Consider the following 20534-nt stretch of genomic DNA (forward strand, 5'->3'; position numbering starts at 1 on the left):
CCTTCTTTGTTTCAGGGACTGTGATAACTGCTCAAGACACAAAGATAAGTAAAAACATGCCCAGTCTTTGTTCTCACAGAGCTTACAGTCTGGTTAGTGGCAGAGGGAAAGACCTTGATACTTACCATCATAACTCTAAACAGATAGATGATATCAAGAAAGGGGCATGCAACAAAAGTCTGAATGAGACCAGGAGTAAAGAACAAATCCCTGCTCTTTATATGTTTACAAATAAAAACATTTCCCTGGGCACCAAGAATGAGCAAGCCTGGTACTGGCAGAGAGAAGGAGAGGGAAAGGATGTTCCTGGCCAGCAGGGGGAAATGACAGAGACATGATTTTCACATTTCTCATCACTTCTGACTTTCCCACTGAAGAACAATTTGGACAAAATCAAAATCTATTCAAATAAAGTAGATTAAATGTCACATCTTTGTGGTTATTTGAAACGCTGAAGGCTTACTTTCAATAACACACAAAAGTTGCTTATACCCATTGTATAAATTCAATTTTATTCAGCATGATAATTTATTGATTAGTGATGAGTCTTCCCAAAGAAGAAATTGCTTTTTTTCCCCCTCATATCAAACCAAGCAGACTCTAAAATAGCCCTATGGCACTTAAAAGAAAACACAGTACTATGAAGGCGGTAAAAGTCAATGTTACAAAAAGAAACATTTACTACATACATTTATCACTGTACATCTTTTTTTTTTTTTTTTTTTTAAATATATTTTATTGATTTTTTTACAGAGAAGAAGGGAGAGGGACAGAGAGTCAGAAACATCGATGAGAGAGATCGACCAGCTGCCTCCTGCACGCCCCCCAGTGGGGATGTGCCCGCAACCAAGGTACATGCCCTTGACCGGAATCGAACCCGGGACCCTTGAGTCCGCAGGCCGACGCTCTATCCACTGAGCCAAACCGGTTCGGCGACTGTACATCTTTTTAAAGGTTGTACTGGCAGTAACACCACCACAAGTGACCTGAGAAGTCAATTGAGACTGTTAACACGCATGTCTATCTGCAGGGCATTTTCACCTCTAACACTGCTTGGAATTCCACGCTAGCAGGGAACATGGGTATCTTTTCATTTATTTTCAACTCTAAACTGCCAGGGGAAAAAGTGTTGGTAATCCTAAGGGCTTAAAAATTACTACATGCTTAAAATAATTATTATAAACAATTTCACAGCTCACTTCTTTACTAGCTAGAGATTCCTATGACCACCCAAGTTTCTATGTAAGAAAAGTGACAATGTTAGTGTATTATGCTTTATTTAGATGATCTTTTAAAATGGAATGAACAAATAGCATGTCACCACTTCTTCAAGTTTCTATTTAGGTCTTACATTTATTAAAATACATAGATAGGATTTCTAATAAATGTTATCAGTGAAGACAATATTTTTAACCTTTCTTTAAAATCCTGCAAATGTTCTTGGTCATCACTGGCCATGGCAATAAGTTAAAAAGTAAACAGTAAATACATAAAATATTTCATAAAACACAGTAAATTATATAATATATGAAATAATATTTCCAGTGTCACAGGCCAGCTTGCCTGGGGTCAAACCCTACTTCTGCCTCTTATTTGATTTTAACCAAAGACATTAAATCTGTCTGGGCTTAGGTTTTCTTATCATAAATAAGCATCATGATTTCTCATACTATTTTAGTATTAAATAATTTTACATTTATAAAGAACATAAAAAACAGTACCTGATATATAAGTACTAAATAAAGACTAGTTATTATTTCATATTTTTAAATCTCTGATTCAAAGTTGAAGTAAAATGAAAGGCTATAACACAAACTAATTTATTGTTAAGTGCTTTGGAAATTGTACATTATTTTGGATAATATAACATATTTTCACTAATAAATGTGCTAATGGAAATCAATGAGTACAGAGAAAATAAGAGAAACACAGTGACAGATGGTCTCAGATTTTTGTTTTAGGCTAGAAGGTATAGGAAGGTATAGGGTATAAAAATGTTTTGGCTTTTAATATGAATTGCTATGTTGTTTTTTTGTAATGATGATGTCAATATACAAAACTGCTAATTAAGGTTCATTGAAAATAATGACCATTATTAACAAATGGTTGCACCTCAAGATTGCTTTATGTTTGTTAATATTTTTTCAAATGACAACCCATGTGGGACAGTAACAAGTTTACAACATCTAACTCAGATATGAGTTGTTTGCTGTCTGGAATAATATATTGTCACTGAAGATGTATTCAGTAAAATCACTGAAGATGTATTCAGTAAAATCAATAAGAAAATCTAGAGCAACCAAAGTAGTCCTTGGATTATGACAACTACTAAGCCCTAAATATCTGACACCATAGAAAACTGATCTCAAATAAATGTCACTTCTGAGAGGCTGAAAGATGTCAGAAAGCTCTGAGTCTCATGCCAGCACTCCAAAAATGTCTTTAACCTTTAACACTGATGTTATGAAGTTTCAAGGGAGACATTCATAACCTTAAAAGTTAAAACATGATCAACAGAGAAGCACAATCTTAGGTTGTGGCCTCAGGGTTTAAAAACAAGTTAAATGTGCATCTTAAGGAATATAACAACATGGGGGCAGCTCCTTTTAAGGTTTGCGTGATGATTCACTGCAACAAACATCAGTAAGCGGGGAAAAAACAAGTGCACTCAAACCTTCAAGAGAGAACGTTTGACCACAAGGCCTTCCAAAATTCCTACAGGCCTGCCCTTTTTACTTTAAGGGCCAACTACCATCTTAAAATCAAGACTATACTGCAACATAAAAGAGGCATTAATCCAAAATGCAGAAAAAAACTTTTATTAGCAACTTTATTTTAAACATTTAGCAAAATAAAAAGAAGTGTTAAAAGACTGGAGAGAAAATTATGACAGGGAACTATATTTTGATAGGCAAAAGCACAATAGAAATTACTTGAGTTCTAGATTAAGAAAATGGGGATAGCTACTAGCTTGTGCTTCACCATTTATTAGCTGTTTACCTTGGACATGTGACTTAACCTCTCTGAGCCTTAGTTTTTTAAAGAGTATAGAGAGAAACAGTCTGTTCTTCCTAGGGCTGTTATGAGCCTGAAATGTATATAAGTGCTTAACACACTTAGAGGCTGAAGTATTAATTAGCACTAAAGAAAGAAGTGAAGGGAAAACAATAAATAAAAAGTAGATCAAACCTTATCTTTGAGGGCAATAAATAGAATAAAAAAGAGTCAGTTTTATAATTATAAAATTAAAATATTAACACTAACTGAAGTACAATAAACTAAATTGGCTTCTGAAATTAATGGTTTTAATCATAAAGCTTACTCTTTCTTGGCTGTTGCAGGGGTCTGGTTTACCTCTAATCTAGTGACATAGCCATCATCCATGGATGCTCTATGAGCAGCTACTGTTTTCCTGTCTTTGACAACTAAGCTCATCTGCATGGAACAGAAGGTTCAAGTATATATTCATACGTAGTAAATTTAATTTCCCAAAGTCAACAACTGAAACATCATCTGGTCTTTGCAATATTAAACAGGCAATGTAATGTTGTCTAATCTAAGGTCTGTCCTTCCCGTGATTTCTACAGCTCAACTGTAAAAATATAATGTATTTCTAATTCCCAGTCTTTATAATTCTGAAACCCTAAAAAAAATTCTTATTAAATATACCAATGGAATAGTTACAGGAATAACTAAAGAATTATGCATGAATACTTCAAAAATTCTTCCTTTCCCTTCTTTTTAAATTTTGCAGAGAAAAGAAATGAAATTATCCCTTATTAGCAGCCCTGATGAAAGAATATACTAATAGAGACCTATAACCAAATATAAATCTGTACACATCAATATCTAATAAAGTGCTCAAGTGTGAGAAAAATAGTAACATTTCAATGGCTTCCCACTGCTTGTTCAGGACATTAGATTCTGTAAAAATAAAATAAATAATCAAATAGCTTCCAAAAATAGGGATAGGCACCCTAGAGGCTTGCCAGTGAATTAATACTACATAAGACCAAAGACCTTTTGTTCCTTCTTCTTTGATAAATATTTCAAATATATATTGCTTATATTTCCATAAATAGCATGAGTCAATAATAAATTTCTTTTTAAAATATTCCATCATAATTTGTTACCTCTTTATAAAAAATGCCCAAATCAATCCACAATAGAAAAAATAAGTCAACATATTAGATGAAAATACTATATTCAATTAGACTTTAGATTTGTGAATCCATCACAAAGCTGTTAAATTCTTTTATTTCAAATCATGTTGTGAATTCACAGCAGCTATACCAAATGACTAAAATGTGTATAGGCCAGCTGTATTTTCAAGAAACTCCTCAAAAAATGTGTCTGATGCCCACTAATGAATAAGACTTACACCTGACTTCTGGAATCAAACTACTAAAAGATGAAAACAAGTGTACAGCAAAAGTGTAATTGCAATGATTTGACCTCTAAACAGAATAATCCATTATAATAGCCAAAACCATAAACTAATAACTATAATTTTCCATCTCTAAATAGCAGATGTGCAAAAGTGGCTTTGATTCCAATGCTTAAAAAGGTGGATGGAGGCCTGAGGACTAACGGCTTTTAATAGAAATCTCTCTACATGGGTTTGCCACCACAAGGATCTTAACAGACATGGTCAATTTTGTTGTCCAAGTAACTACTAATTCAATACTCTGTCTTTTTTTTAATTCTTTATTGTTTAAAGTATTACATGAGTCTCCTTTTCCCCCCATTGACCTCTCCCGGCCCACTCCCACCCCCCAGCACAGGCCCTCACCCCCTACTGTCTGTGTCCATTGGTTATGCTTATATGCATGCATACAAATCCTTTGGTTGACCTCTTACCCCCCCACTTCCCCACCCCTACTCTTACCCTCCCTCTAAGGTCTTTTTTGAACTCACAATTATTACAGAAAGGTAATAGCTACATTTCCATACCTACTTTCTTTTTATCTGTGTAAAGGAACACAACATAAAATAAATGTAAATAAGAAAAAATGCCTAATAAAGTTTGAAAATAGTCAAATTTGAAACTGGAATCATAAACACCCAACTTTTATTTACAGTTATTTTTAAACTACAAATACAAATTGTGTATATCTTTTAAGAATTTAAAAGATTCCTCTAGCCTCCTCCTCTTTCTTTTTAAAATTACACCATTTAACAGATAATAAATATAGCTGACACAACAGAATTTGAAATTCATCATTCTGGAACTCACAATGAAATATTTTATTCAAGTAAGATCATTATTTATCTCAAAACCCCAAAGTATCACCCCACAGATTACCTGCCAATCACAAAGTGGGATCTTTTCTTTATAATTGAGATGTTTAGTGTCCCTACTTTAACTAAGTGCTCAAACTGAACATCACTAACAGTGACAGTACATGTCTTCTGATGGCATCTATACTAATAAAAGGGTTATATGCTAATTAGACCGGACATCTTCCAGACATCCTTCCAGACAAAGCCACAGTGGTGGGGGCCAAGACAGAGGCGGGTAGGGGTGATCAGGCTGGCAGGGGAGGACAGTTAGGGGCGACCAGGCAGGCAGGTAGAGTGGTTAGGGATGATCAGGCAGGCAGGCAGGTTAGCTGTTAGAAGCCAGCGGTCCCAGATTGCGAGGGGTCCTGGATTGAAGAGGGTGCAGGCTGGACTGAGGGACTCCTACCCCTCCCTCTGTGCACGGATTTCGTGCACTGGGCCTCTAGTCTATATATATAAAAGGCTAAGCAACCATCCAACCAGCCGGTAGGTATGACATGCACTGACCACCAGGGGGCAGATGCTCAATGCAGGAGCTGCTGAGCTGCGGTGACTTGGCAGTGGCGGTTCCTGGGTGATGTGCTCTGGAACTAGAGAGGAGGGAGCCCAATCCCCACAGGCCTGGCCGAGGGACCCCACCTGCCGGAGGGACCCTTCGAGATGCCCTTTAAAGCCCTGGCGCCGCCCCAGGTGCGGCTGGTTGGGGAGGAACCACGGGAGGTTGGCTCCAGGGTGTGTCCAGCCCATCTCGCCCAGTCCCGCCTCACAGGCCACCTTCTAATTCATTCCCTTTCTATATGCATGAATCTGTGCACCTGGCCTCTAATAAATTATGAAGCACAGTATCACCTATGAAATATTCTTGCCATACATGTCCAACCTGAATCATGCCTCTAGAGCAGGGGTCCTCAAACTACGGCCCGCGGGCCACATGCAAATACAAATATTGTATTTGTTCCCGTTTTGTTTTTTTACTTCAAAATAAGATATGTGCAGTGTGCATAGGAATTTGTTCATAGTTTTTTTTTTAAACTATAGTCTGGCCCTCCAACGGTCGGAGGGATGGTGAACTGGCCCCCAGTTTAAAAAGTTTGAGGACTCCTGCTCTAGAGTCTAGGCTGAACTTCAAGTTTACAGAAAATATAAGAAAACACCTAGGCACACCTCTGGCCTATTCTCTTCAGAATATCAGAGGACTATTCTAACTAAGGGCGATTGAAAACACTTAACAACCAAATGCAAATGGTGAACCTTGATTAGATCCTGGTTCCAAAAACTATTAAAAGACATGTGGGAAATAATTAGGGAAATTTTAATATGCCAAAGTATTGAAGGTAAAATCATGATGTCTGCAACTTATTTTCAAATGACTCAGCAAAAGAAAATAATTTAAAAAATATTAACGTATATGTGTAAACACACACATACATAGACAGACCCAGATATGCCAAAATGTTATCTGTTGATTCTAGATGGTCAGTTCATGAGTATCACAACTTTTCTATATATTTGAAAAAAAATTCAAACTAAAAAGTAACAAACATTTGCCTTTAATGTTCAACATTTACAGTACCTGGTTCTTGAATGACATCTACCTTCCCCACACTGATATGAAGGAGTTCACCATTCTTTGCAAATGTCTCCCATTCCGAATCAGTCTGCTGGCAGGATGGACACCAAGGGGCATAACTATAAAAGAAGAATAGCTAATCAATATAAAAACATGGAAAACATCTGTAAAACAGACAAATTATCTAAGTTAAAAAAAATATCTGTCTAAAAGGAAGCACAAAATCAAGCTTTTCCAAAGTCATTTGATATAGAAAAACAAAAACATATTTCCCTAGAATTTAATGTATGAAGAGTAATTCACCGGGAAGAAATTAGCCAAAGTTTGAGAAGATTTTCACAAACTACTGTAATACATAAAATACTTTATTTCAATGTTTTTCTTACAATCAACCCAAATTTTGTCACTTTCTAGGTAGCTTCTGGTTTTTGAGGGAGAATACTATTTTGACTTCACACTAAGGAAAACAATTTTCACAAGGACATCCCTAAACTAGCCAAACCAGTTCCAGGTCCATCATAACTACAGAGCTGATGAGCGGAGACCAGAACATCTGTTATTAGTGGGTTCCTAAATATTTATGCGAGTCATTTCCAAAGATCTGCGGCAGTTCTGAACCAGTCCAAGAAAGAAAGTAGAAGCTATGGGCTAAACCAGCTTTACCCAACACTTTCTTAAATAGAAGAGGAGTTAGAAATAAGTGGGACTTCGATCAGAACCCTGGTTTTTACATTTATTTATTTTATTCGATAAACCTGAATTGCACACAATGCTGAAGCTGAGGCTACAACTGTGAACAAGACAGATGTGGTACCCCCTCCCGCTCCTTGTAGATACAATCCAGAGGTGAACACTGGCCAGCACAGGGATAATTAACAAGCCTGGTGGCAAACGCCATGACTGAGAGTATGGGACAGATGCTGTGTAGACACTCAGGAGCTGGGTGGTCTCAGAAGGGCCCACAAAGGAAAATGCTTCTGTGCTAAGTTCTTAAAAGTAGGAGCGTAAGCAGAGAGGGGTCAAAGAATGTTCTCTTCTAAGTAAAGAGAACAATGTGAATGAAGCTCAGTGTAATGAGGAGGGTGAAGACATCATCCACAACCTTTGAAAAAACTGTATAAAGAGTTAGGACTGTATTTGAAGATCCATGGTAAACCCTAAAGAGTAAGAGAATTATGATTAGATTTATATTTTTTAAAAATAACTGGGCGGCTTGTGAATAATGGATCAGGGAAGTTTAAGGTGGAAGTCAAGGGAAGAACTGGGAGCCTGAGCCACCCTCCTGGCAATATGCTATGGCCTTACAATGCTTTCCCACATCCTGGAAAATATCACAAACACTCACACCACAAAGCTCTAAAGTGGTCCAGGATTTTGCCTGCAGATATAAAATGGAAATCCAGAGAAGTTTGCTGTTAAGAAAGTACAGTGGATCGAATAGTATCCTCTAAAAAGATACGTACAAGTACCAATGAACATCACCAATTCAGCTTAGGAGACGAGGGCACAGGCCAAGTGTGGGTCATGGAGCAAGAGAGAAACAAAGGGGCAAGAAGGAAGCAAGAGAGAAAGAACTCTTTGGGAACTTAAAACTTCCAAGATTCCATGCACTTGCAGTGGCTCCACCCTCCTAGTCAAATCACTGTTCCCCAGGCTAGACTGACAGGCAAAGACCTTCCCTAAGGTCACGTGGGCTGCACTGCACACATGCCCATCTCCCCCTTTGTTTGATCCCTTCCCCCTGGGATGTGCAGGAATGGATCCATGGGTCCCTGGGGAGCTTCAAGTTGAAGTTGCCCAGATGAACATGCTTATAAAGTCTGGTCTCCCCTTTGCTCTCTTCCTATTATTAATATAATAAACTAGCTAATTACAAGGTTACATTTGGGCAGGTTAATAATCACTCCATGCCTCAGTTTCCTCAAGTGTAAAATGAAATAACAGCAGCTATCTTTTAAGGTCATTGGGAGATTAGATGACACATATAAAGCAGGCACATATCAAGAACAATCATTAATACAAAGTATGTTGGTAATATACTACTTGGTTTCTGTTTTTCACTAAATTCAACCGAGTAAATTTAGAGATCTACTTTGCTTTATTAAGCTATTCATGAATTGGACAGCACCCCATCTACCAACAAGAAGGGTGCTCTGTGGGTGCTCATTTGTACAAAATGGAAGTTTTTATAAGAAGGAGGGTGGGACAAAGGAGCCTTTAACAAAGAAAAGAAAGGATGATTTTTTAAACCAGGATATTTTGTTTTTGAGGAAAGAGAACCTGAGTGACTTGGAAGGGTTTTTAATCCTGCAGGTAGGTATTGGACAGATTACCTTATGCGTACTTGACTAGAAAGTTCCAGACTGGTTGATTGAGATTATGTTTCTGGGAGAGGCTGAAACTGCAATTAGGTCAGGTATTAAAGCTAAGTGGGTGTCATGGGCCTTTAGCGCCAGTGATGCCACTTTGTTCCTGTGGTTTTCTCTTTAACATCTTCAAGGCACTTTTCTGACACATCAGCTGATCTGAACCTTACAGCATCGCTGTCAGACAAGGCAAGTTTAGAGAGACTTGTTTAAGGTCACCTAATACCACACAGAACAAAAACCCAGATGGAGGTATTTATGTGATAAAAAATCTCCAAGGAAAATAATACCTAATATCAACAGAGAGGGAAAAAGGGGGGGAGAGGAAGAAGGAGAGAATAGGGGACAGGAAGGGGGACAGAGGGAGAGCTAGAAGGAGGAGAGAAAGAAGGAGTAGGAGAAAAAGAATAAAAAATAAAAAATAAGAAAGAAATCTTGAAGTGCAGTTCAATGAACTCTAGATCTCTAGTTCCTCTTTGTTTTGCTTCCTTGAACTCCTGCTTTTGCATGTAACTCGTGGACACATTTGCTACCACAGTAATTATTAAATCATGCAAATTTCATCATTTAAAAGAATCCCAGTCCCTAATCTCTAGACAGGCTACTTTATAAATTGGGGTTTTTTGGTAATATTGACCCTCAGATATACAAATGCCATTGAAGTAATTTTAAGATATTCCATTTTCTATGTAGCTGCTACCCACTGGTCTGCAGCCCTGTTAATGCCATTTTCTCTGAGATTTAATCTGAGTTTATTGTGTTGAAATCCACAAATATCATTCATTTACTTAGTGTGTTCTTTTGGTGGAGATAAGCCAGCTACAAGTCTCAGGTGTGGAAATTGGTCTTTTGTTGTAGAAGCGTTTTAAATTATTAGTATTCTTCCATATTTAAAGGACAGTCATTTAGGCAGTAATTAGAACTACTATAAATAAATTGCCTCCAGGGGTCAGAGGAAAGTTATGTATGTCATGTATGTGACTTTCATGCTCTTCTGTCTCTCTCTCTATAAACACATGTATATATGTAATTTATTTATGTACATATGCATGGATAAAACTCACCAGAAAGGACTGAATGCAATATTCATTTATATTACTTAAAGCTAGTTCCAAGTGGCAGTCTTCTCCTAGAATGGATTTGTCCAACTTTTTCTTTTACATATAAGGTAATCTTCCTTTAAGAACCTCCAAGAGAAATTAGTACCTTTATATTCATGAAAACTGTAAAAAAGTATCTTTCTATTTAAATTTTTTTGCAGATGACAATGGTATATGAAGTTAGTAAGCTTCATAGAGGCATTTGAACATATTCCAGATAGCCAAACACTGTTAAATTATAACTTGGGCCCTATCCAGTTTGGCTCAATGGACAGAGCGTTGGCCTGCGGACTGAAGGGTACTGGGTTTGATTTCTGGGTTGTGGGCTCGATCCCCAGTAGGGGGCATGCAGGAGGCAGCCAATCAATGATTCTCTCTAGTCATTGATGTTTCAATCTCTCTCTCCCTCTCCCTTCCTCTCTCTGAAATCAATAAAAATATATATTAAAAAATTATAATTTGGATATCAGTCCACTGTTAATAACCATTTCTGGAAAACAAAATTCAACAATATGCTTTTGTTATCCATTAGCATTCATGTACAAATTACATTTAAGCTCTGCTGTATGGAAGAATAGTTGAAAGCCCTCAATTCTTTAATTGCATAACTTAATTTGGTATGAGATTTCATTAAGTGTACTAAACACTTCAGGGAAGGAGTTACTTAATTATATTTCCTTGAAATAAAATTTTACTAAAAATATATTTTTATTCTCCGATAATGGAAAATTTTTCTTCTGTCTTGGTGTGAATTTCACGTGTTTCCCAGGACATTCTCTTTTCTTATCTTTGCAGAAGTGAGATGGGCAATGACAGATACAATTAATATTCACTTAGAACTTACTGTGACCAAAATGCTCAGAAGAATCTGTAACAATGAAGATGAAAGCGGCATATTAGATTCATTGTTCTATGATTTAATAAATGAATCTAAATCAAAATGCCAACAAGTGATGCCTTCACTACATCAAGTGCTATACTTCATTTTGGAAAATCTGGAAAATGTCTTAATGATCCAAGTGTTGAAAATCTGAGATCAACCAAAGAACTTCTGTGCATATATGCATAACCCATGGACACAGACAATAGTGATAAAGGCCTGAGGAGGGAATGGGAGTGGGGAAGAAGGGAAAAATAGGGAGACATCTATAATACTTTCAACAATAAAGATAAATTTTTTAAAAACTGTATGCTCAAATATATTTCTTTAGATCATTTCTAGGAAATGTTCTCAATAATGCAGAGGAAAAATAATCATTGACACCTCTATGAAAACCATTCCACTTGCAAGAGAAAATGGAATTCACTACTTTTACTGGAATTCACTACTTTTACTTCACTCCATGAAAGCTGTGACTGGTGCATTGTTTGTACCTAAACAGAGCCTGGCAGATCCTACATCATAATAAATGTTTATTACATCAATGAACAAATGGTAGATGAGAGTGATCATCCTTAGTACCTAAGAAAATATATACAGGTGTTTCTTTCAGTGATATATTTGAGGAAGCTCTTCACTAGAGGAACAAATAAAGTCTACTACTTATACATTCACTTAGTCAAAAAGTATTTATTGAACACACCCAGTACTTGATAGTTATCAAGGCTCTTGAGATAAACAGGAAGAAGAAAAACTTAGTTCCTTTTCTTAAAAGCTTATCATCCAGAGGAGGACTCAGACAAAAACTCAGTACCAAAGCTGAGTTTTGACCAAGGCTAGATCTTTAGTAAGTTGTGGGCAAGGCCAGAACTAGAATGCAGACCTGAGCTTGGCAGTCTTTGATCAGGCCGGGGAGAGTAGCTGGGTAGTGGGGGAGCCTGAAGGGAGGCACAGAGTCAGGCTAATTTGTGCTTAGGCTCGCAGCTGCCAGCACCTAGGCCCACATAAGGCCCCATAAATATAAATTAACTTACAATTACAAGGTGTGATATGGGCCCTGCTAGATAACACAAGACACAGTGAAAAAGAATTTTCCCAGGGAGTTGGGAAGTCAGAGCACCTGTTTGAGTGGTGAGTTGTGTCAGGAATGAGCATCCTATATAATAATCCTATATAATAAAAGGGTAATATGCAAATTGACTGAACAGTAGAACGACTGGTCACTATTACGCACACTGACCACCAAGGGGCAGATGCTCAGCCACAAGTTGGGCTGATGGCTGGTAAGATGAAAATGAATGAGTCACATCCCCCACTACCCAGCTGGCCTGCCTTTGCAGTAGCGCTAAGGATGTCCGACTAACAGCTTAGGCCTGCTTAAGAGCTGTTGGACATCCCTCAAGAGCTCCCGGACTGTGAAAGGACGCAGGCCAGGCTGAGGGACCCTCCCGCCCTGAGTGCATGAATGTCGTGCACCGGGCCTCTAGTCTAGCAATAATACTCTTCATTTGCAGAAACTAGAAAGATGGTAAGACCATTGATAGGCCACTGAATCCCATAGGGAAAAGGCCTCCCCTTATGTGGGCCTAGGTGCTGGCAGCTGCGAGCCTAAGCACAAATCAGCCTGACTCTGTGCCTCCCTTCAGGCTCCCCCACTACCCAGCTACTCTCCCTGGCCTGATCAAAGACTGCCAAGCTCAGGTCTGCATTCTAGTTCTGGCCTTGCCCACAACTTACTAAAGATCCAGCCTTGGTCAAAGCTTTAATCTTCCCAAGTTTCCGTCTCCTCCAGTGAATGAGACTGAGAATGATAATTCTGTATCTGATTGCTGGATGATCAAATAAGAGCATTAAGAAACTGTGATGTAAACAACATAACTGTTCACTATGATTGAAATGACAATGACAATAATGATGTGGATGAATACCCTTTGTGGAAACATTCTGAAATCAAACACTTCTTTGTTAGTTTATGAATTCCTCTTTTGCATGTTTTTAAATAACCATAACAGTAACTAGGGCAGTGGTTTTCTCTCAGAGATATTTGGACATGTGCACAGGGGATGGAGGTTGTTAAATTATTTTGATGTCACTTCATTACTAGAATGTAATAACCAGGGATGCCAAAGGTTCTGCCATGTGTGAACCATCCCCATACATCAAAGAACTGTCCAATCCAAAATGCTCTGGTAAGAGCCATTGCTAGATGCTTGACAGGTAAGAAATATTTAGTAAATATTTTCTAAATAAATGAATGCTACATATAATATTTATTTTCTTGAGGGCACAGTAGACTGCCAGTCCGTTGAAATCAAGGAATGTGACTCATTCATTTTCATCTTACTAGATCCCCAACTCGGAAGCTGACACATGATAAGCAATGACTCTCTCAAAAACACAACCATCAAATCAAAACAATCTATTACACTGCAGAAAATTATAACTATTTGATATGGGTAAGGTAAGGCAATAATGTTATAATAAGGATATGGAGGAAACAATACTAAAACCTAGATGTCCCAGGGAAGTAAATGAGGCTTTCCTCCACCACCAGATGACTAATTGCAATTCTGAAACATGATCAACCCAAGAACGAAGTCAGGAAGAGTAGTGCTTTATAAAGATCTGCATGCTTTCCTGAGGAATTTTAACCCAAAGACATACGTTTTCTCTGTATATCAGTTTAAAGGTCAATGCGTCACTCTTAAGCTATTTGGATATCTTCATGTTTCTTTTGGAGGAAACAGGTACCAGAACAGTATACAGAATGTATTAAATTGCATACTTTTGTTTCAAAAGAACAAAAGTCACTTTCTCAAAGACTGAATAATGGGAGCCAAGAAAGTGTTTAAAATAGCACAAGGTTATGAAGCAGCTGAGTAAAAGATAGTATGGAACAATGGAAATAACACAACAGAAGGCATTTTAAAGATTAGGTCATCTTTCTTAACCTTGAGAAAGAGCAAATTTTCCATCAGCAGTTGATGGAAAAAGCACAGAAAGCCAATTATAGAGATATGGGAGAAATGGGGGTAGAAATCATAGAACCATATATGAAGGCAAAAAGTAAGATAAAAAATAGAATATATAAGTTCACAGCGTTAAAGAAAATGTAAATATGTAGTAATGGACGAATTTCTCAGATCTTAAAAAAGGTTCCAGAATTGTGAATATTTTTTAACCGATATTTCTCCTCAGCAAAGAGTGCTTTTTAAAAACTGATATTCAATTGCAAGGATCCAAAAAAAATTGGCTGAAAGTAGTACGAATTAAATTTTATAGTAAAAGCTTTTCATATCTTAGAGCAGACACTGGTAGATCCTTTAAAAAATAATTAAATTATTGATACCAATATAACCAGGAATTGCATTATAGTAGCTTTGTATAAAGTGGAATGTAAAAGAAAAAAATTCCCAGAAGAGAGGAAGCATATAAGCAAATGAACAAATAAAGAACTGTCATTCAAAGTAATGTCAGATTTTTAATACTGTCAGAAAGCCGAACTTGATTCTTTAGAGAAGTTAAATACACCATCTAACCATGTGAATGTCTAACAAGTTCCATTTATTATGACCAGTTCAGCTGAACAAAGTGTTAACATGAAAACTAGTATTAACACATTTTGTTTTTCTCTGTTGTATATAGGGTGTCCAAAAACATGTATACATACACTTTGAAAATTAGAAAGGCAGTGTTTGTTAAAACACATTTCATTTTCAAAATGCAGCTATCAGCTACTAAAGTGTATATACATTTTGGGGGGACACCCTATATATCATGAAAAAAGTTTAACTTATTGGCTGTTAGAATGAATTCTTAGAAATTCTTAATAGGCCTATAGAGGTAGTAAGAATATAATGAATTTTACATTTTTGAGAAGGAGTGTCACAATATTTCTTCAGTCAAGCACCTAGGCTCAGTATGTAGAAAGCTGAATGCAGTGGTTGAAATCCTCTTTGAGCCTTGTTCCTATTCTGAAGAGAACTACCAAAATGATCTCGTGTCTACACAGCTTACTTCCGGGTTACAAGTCTCACCATGCATCACACAGCCCAAATGCATTCCATGCAAAGGACACATGACAAGTGCAGAGCAGCCGATTGCTACATCTAGGCTTGTACATTTATTAACAAGTAAAATTTGAACTGTCAACATGGCCAGGCATAGGAGCTATTGGCTGTTGCCTCTTTATAAGCTTAACTTGGCTTACACTTACCTCAGCTTTAGTGTTCTTAGTAATTTTGCTTTAAAAAAAAAAGCACTATTTCAAAAGTAACTATAAAATAGTTGAGGCCTTTCTGCTTTGACTTTCATATCATACACAAACTCAGTTTTAATCGGAAAACAGACATCTAGAAAAACTCCGTTGTGTAAGGACTTCCTGAAAAGAACTGCCTGTACTGCTTTCTGACCAAATGCACCCTCTGACACTCCTTCACCTCTTACAAACATGGCAGTCCTAAGTTCCACTTTGCTTCCAAGTTTCTCTCTTAAAAGGAAAATGACCTCCTCACCTCCATTCACAGTTAGGGGGTTTATTTTAATAAGAGCTTCATGTCAACAGATCTCTTTAATAATTTCATTGATTTATCATGATACCAAAGGCACTCACTTTGAGGTCTAAAGGGTAAATTTATGTTTGAGGGGTAACGTGCATTCTGTTCTTTGAACAACGTAATCTGCTAAGTGACATAACTTTTGGCCCTGATCTCACAGGGACTTTTTCGTTTCACAGGCTTCTGCTTGCATCTAAACAGATTTAAATTTTAGTCTGGGACAAATAAAGGAAAGATCCAATTATGTGAGTGTATATGGCCTCAATGAAAAATTAGGTGTCAAATAGTAATGATCAAGTATGTATATTGCTGAAAGCACAGGTGAATGAGATGTGATCTCAGTGATCTTTCCTCCATCCTTCATTTTCTCTGCAGGCCCTCCATGAATGGTCTCTCAAGACTATCCAAACATCTACCCATCTACTTGAAATCTTTCTTCCTAGTATAAATTAATTGAATCTGTGATAAACAGTCCCTTGCCTGCTCCTAACCCAAAACTATATTTTGCCATCAAGCAAAGGCACTAACCATGATTTACTTTCTATTTTTCAAAAGGGGGCAATTTATTAATATCCTTCTCTTTATGACACTAGCACAATTAAGTTACAATTACCCAGAAAGTCCTACCCCTGAAAATTACAAATATCAACATTTGATTTTAAAATTTCAAAATCTGTTTTATTTTTTCACACCTCGGATTTTCAAAATGAATACTAAGATAGTGTAGAGACAAACTGGCCTGCCCTCTCGGTGCTGCAACTATTCATTCAACGAATGCATTGCCTAGCACACGCTACGTATTTGTTCTGCACGTTAAGTGTCATTGAATGACCGCCCTTTCTCTTCGACCTACACACCTACATCAAAAGCACGCTATTTTCTGGCGGATTTTCTCCGTTCCTCCTCCCCAGGACCTCTTCGTGGGAAGCTGCTCAGCCACCCCACTCCTAAAACACTTTTCCCTAAAGTAGGGGGTAAGCGAGGCGAGGGAGCGGAGGGGATCGCGCTTCCCCCTCGGCTGTCACCGCGGAGGGCCGGCGCATGCGCAGCGCGAGCAGCCGGGGGTAGCGCAGCTCGCCGGGGGCCCGAGGTCCAGCCCCCGGGGGTGCTGCATCGGGGGCGGCCCGCGGGGCGCCGGGAGGGCGGACGGTGTGGCGTGCGGGTCGGGCGGGCACACTCACAATTTCAGCATCCACTCGCCCTCCATCACCAGCGTCCAGTTGGAGGCAGTCATGGGCAGCACCATGCTCTGCTCGGCCGGCAGCGCAGCGTGCTCGGGCCCGGCCTCCTCCGCCTCGTCCGCGGCCGCCGCCACCGCCACCCAGGCGGCCAGGAGCGCCGTGAGCAGCGGGCCGCAGCGCCCGCCCGCCATAGTGGGGCGCGGAGCGAAAGGAGAGGCGGATCCGCGGCCTTGCTCGCTGCGCCCTGGACCTTCCCGGGCGGTCGGAGGGGACGCCGGCTCCCTGGCCTGCACCGGGCCGCGCGCACAGGCCCGGCTGGAGGCGGGGGCGGGCACCGCCTCTTAACCGCCTCGGCGCGCTGAGGCCACGCCCCTTCCCGCTGCGTGGCCCGGGGTGTCGGTTGCTAGGCGATGGCTTCCCTTTCTTCCTGACCACCAAGCTGAATAGAAACCGATGACTGGCTGTTGCATAAGGAAGAACAGGCACCAACAGGCACCGCGTGTGCCCAGGCTACCCAAGAAGGGCGGTTGGCGCGTGTGGGTTTTTCTAAAAAGAAACATGGCCACTAATTTAAAAAATGCGTCCCCTTCTCAAAGGGTAGCAAAGAGAACAATGGGCTGCAAAGTAAACCTGTGTAATGAAAAATGGAGGGACATGGCGAGCGTCTCCAGCTGAAAGGGCAAGGAAAATTCAAGTACTCCCTGCGTGTGTGTATTGCCTAATTGGAGGTAATTGTGAAACTAGACTATGCGGTTGTAGGTTTTTATAAAAACAATTTTAATTTTATAAAAACGTGGGTTCTAATAGATCAAATGAGTCAGTTGATAAGACTATTGCCAGTTGCAATGAAATGCACCTCATTTTTTGGGGGTCAGATATGAATGAAAGTAGCCTTAAATATTTCCAAATTTCTTTCCAGATACACGGCATCTGTACCGAGAGGCCACCACACTCTTGGGTGTGACTGAAATACAATTAGAGGGTGGTGAGCTGCTTGAAGTGTGCTTTATAAGAATCATTAGGTGTTCAAAGGATGAAACTGAGTAACCTGATGTGAACTCGTAGGAGAATGAAGACACTAAGAAGTTGACTAATGGGCTAAAGTTAAAAAACAACAACAAATAATAACAATAATAATAAGCCTGGCAGCCATTTCTACACAAGGGCTTCTCCACTTCAGGGAGAAGCTTAAACTGAACTACCTGCCTCTGCATGGAACTACCTGCCTCTGCACCGAACTACCTGCCTGCATTGTGCTGCTGCTGTTTGCATCAGCTTTTATAAAGCAGTTCCTGGAATCCTACTTTAACCAATAGGACTGAAGCTTTCCCCATCTAGTCAGAGCTTTGCATCTGCAAACAACCAGAGTGGCTCTATTCTGACCAATCAGGACAGTGCCTTTGGGGCCAATCAAACTTTGAAGATTTGGAGTTTCATTTGCATGAGTCCAGACCAATCAGGGGCCAGGGGCAGCTACTTCTGTCTATATAAGCCAGCTCCCTTCAGGCTCTGAGAGTGCACTGTCCTTTTCTAAGGAAGGCTGGGGCCTGTGTTTCCCCAGTTTGTTGCTGAGCTAGAGAAGTGCCTGGCCCCAGGGCTGTTCCACAGCCATGCCGTATCCCAATTGAGCTGTTTTGTACTGAATAACGTTTCCTTCTTCACTGCATCCCAAATTGGGGATTCCTGTTGGCATTGAATTGGCACCAATGACCATCAGATGACAGTAATCAACATATCATGAGAACAATGTGATTTCTGAACACACAGATAAGTATACAACGATGATTATTACAGGACATATGACATGAATCTACAATCCCTGCTTATAGGAAAGAAAGGTTAATTTGCCTCCAGAGAAGGTCTTACCTGCATTAAGTGTTGATTTGTGGTAGCTAAATTCTATGTGGACCCTGCCCTTATCAAAATATGACTCAAGTTTAAACTATGACAAATTTGGAAAATGTTCCTGCAATAAATGTTACTAAAAGTCACTGTTATTGTATGCTGATTATTATCAAACTCAAGGGTTTTGAAGCTTGGGTGCTCTATTCAAGAAAGTTGTTGCAAGGCAGTTTTATTTACTTTGCATATGAACTTACATCCGAAGCCTAAGGGAAGCTTAGCCATTGCTTATTAACACTATGTGGTCAATTATATATTGATTCTTCTTTTAAAATGTCTAGTGACACTCACTTGTCAGGTTGGGTTCCTGTCAAGCTCATCTTGTTACAGCTGCATCTGCAGAATACTGTGCTGCATTTTAAAATTCAGCAACAATAGCATTTAGTCAGATCTGCCCAGACCTTGAGACATTTGCCCTTTCTAACAAGATCAATCCTATAAACTCAGTTGAAAACATTTTATTTTACTTATTAAAAAAAAGGACTTATTCATGTGAATCCTACCATTCTATTCAGTGCAGCTTTTGTGTATATGTTATTTGTTAACAAAGAAAAATGTTCTTAAAAATAGGACCTTATATTGAGGCATTACTGTTCATTTATTGGGTGTGATAATGGTGTTATGACTATATATTTTTAAATTTTGATTGGTTACAGATAGTGAAATATTTAATGGTTAAAATACTATGCTGTATTAGAATTCACTTTTTAAAACTCCAGAAGTAAAATTTGAAGGATGGAGGGAAGATGAATGAAGCCAAAGTGGCACAATATCAATTAATATTCAAGCTAAGCTCATTTTTGCTCTTCTAATTTTGTGTATGTTGGAAATTTCTTCAAAATGATAAAGAGAGAGCATATCTGAGACCACAAAAGAAATTATTGCTTATCATGGCATGGATGGGCCTAGGGCAGTGGTTCTCAACCTTCTGGCCCTTTAAATACAGTTCCTCATGTTGTGACCCAACCATAAAATTATTTTCATTGGTACTTCCTAACTGTAATGTTGCTACTGTTATGAATCATAATGTAAATACCTGATATGCAGGATGGTCTTAGGCGACCCCTGTGAAAAGGTCGTTCGACCGCCAAAGGGGTCTTGACCCACAGGTTGAGAACCGCTGGTCTAGGGGGTATTATGCTCAGTGAAATAAGTCAATCAGAGAAAGACAAATATCATATGGTTTCCCTTACATGTGGAATCTAAAGGACAAAATAAGTGAACAAACAAAATTGAAACAGATTCATAGATACAGAGGGAGAACGGGGGGTTGCACCGGGTGAAAGAGGTGAAGGGATTAAGAAGTACAAATTGGTAGTTACAAAATAGTCATGGGGAAGTAGGTAAAGCATAGAAAATGTAGTCAATAACATAGTGATAACTATGTATAGAGCCATTTGGGGTACTGGAAATATCAAGGGAACGCTATGTAAATTATATGATTGTCTAACCACTAAGCTGTACACCCGAAACCAATACATAATAAAAAAATTTTAAAAGAAAAACCATTGCTGACGTTTTTCCTATATCTAACACAAACTGTAGGTTCAAAAATTGCATTTCTTGGCCTTCCAACTAAGGTGAGTAGGAAAGAATATAGCAAGAATGTGTGGGAATATGTGTGTGGTGGGGTGGCACAGACCAGGGTCAGGGAAGCAACTGCTGTCAAACCATGATTGACATCTCGCTGACACTT

General features: G+C 38.8%; 1 protein-coding gene across 3 annotated transcripts in view; it reads right to left on the reverse strand.

Annotated features, from left to right (window-relative positions):
* TMX4 (thioredoxin related transmembrane protein 4) overlaps positions 1-17249 on the reverse strand; it is a 39285-nt gene extending 22036 nt beyond the window's left edge. The window contains exons 1-2 of one of the 3 annotated variants that reach the window (XR_002831592.1): positions 16937-17138; positions 6857-6972 (exon numbers count right to left, since the gene is read on the reverse strand). Coding sequence is in view for 2 of the 3 variants with exons in the window: in XM_023762108.1 (XP_023617876.1) it covers positions 6857-6972; positions 16937-17127 (307 nt within the window). In the remaining variant the exon portion in view is untranslated. Of the gene's footprint in view, positions 1-6856; positions 6973-16936 lie in introns of all 3 variants that reach the window. The other 2 variants (XM_023762108.1, XM_023762107.1) reach the window with 2 other exon arrangements.
* Positions 17250-20534: the final 3285 nt, after the last annotated feature.

Source organism: Myotis lucifugus, unplaced genomic scaffold (assembly GCF_000147115.1).
Source record: "Myotis lucifugus unplaced genomic scaffold, Myoluc2.0 scaffold_232, whole genome shotgun sequence".
In the NCBI taxonomy this organism is placed as follows: domain Eukaryota; kingdom Metazoa; phylum Chordata; class Mammalia; order Chiroptera; family Vespertilionidae; genus Myotis; species Myotis lucifugus.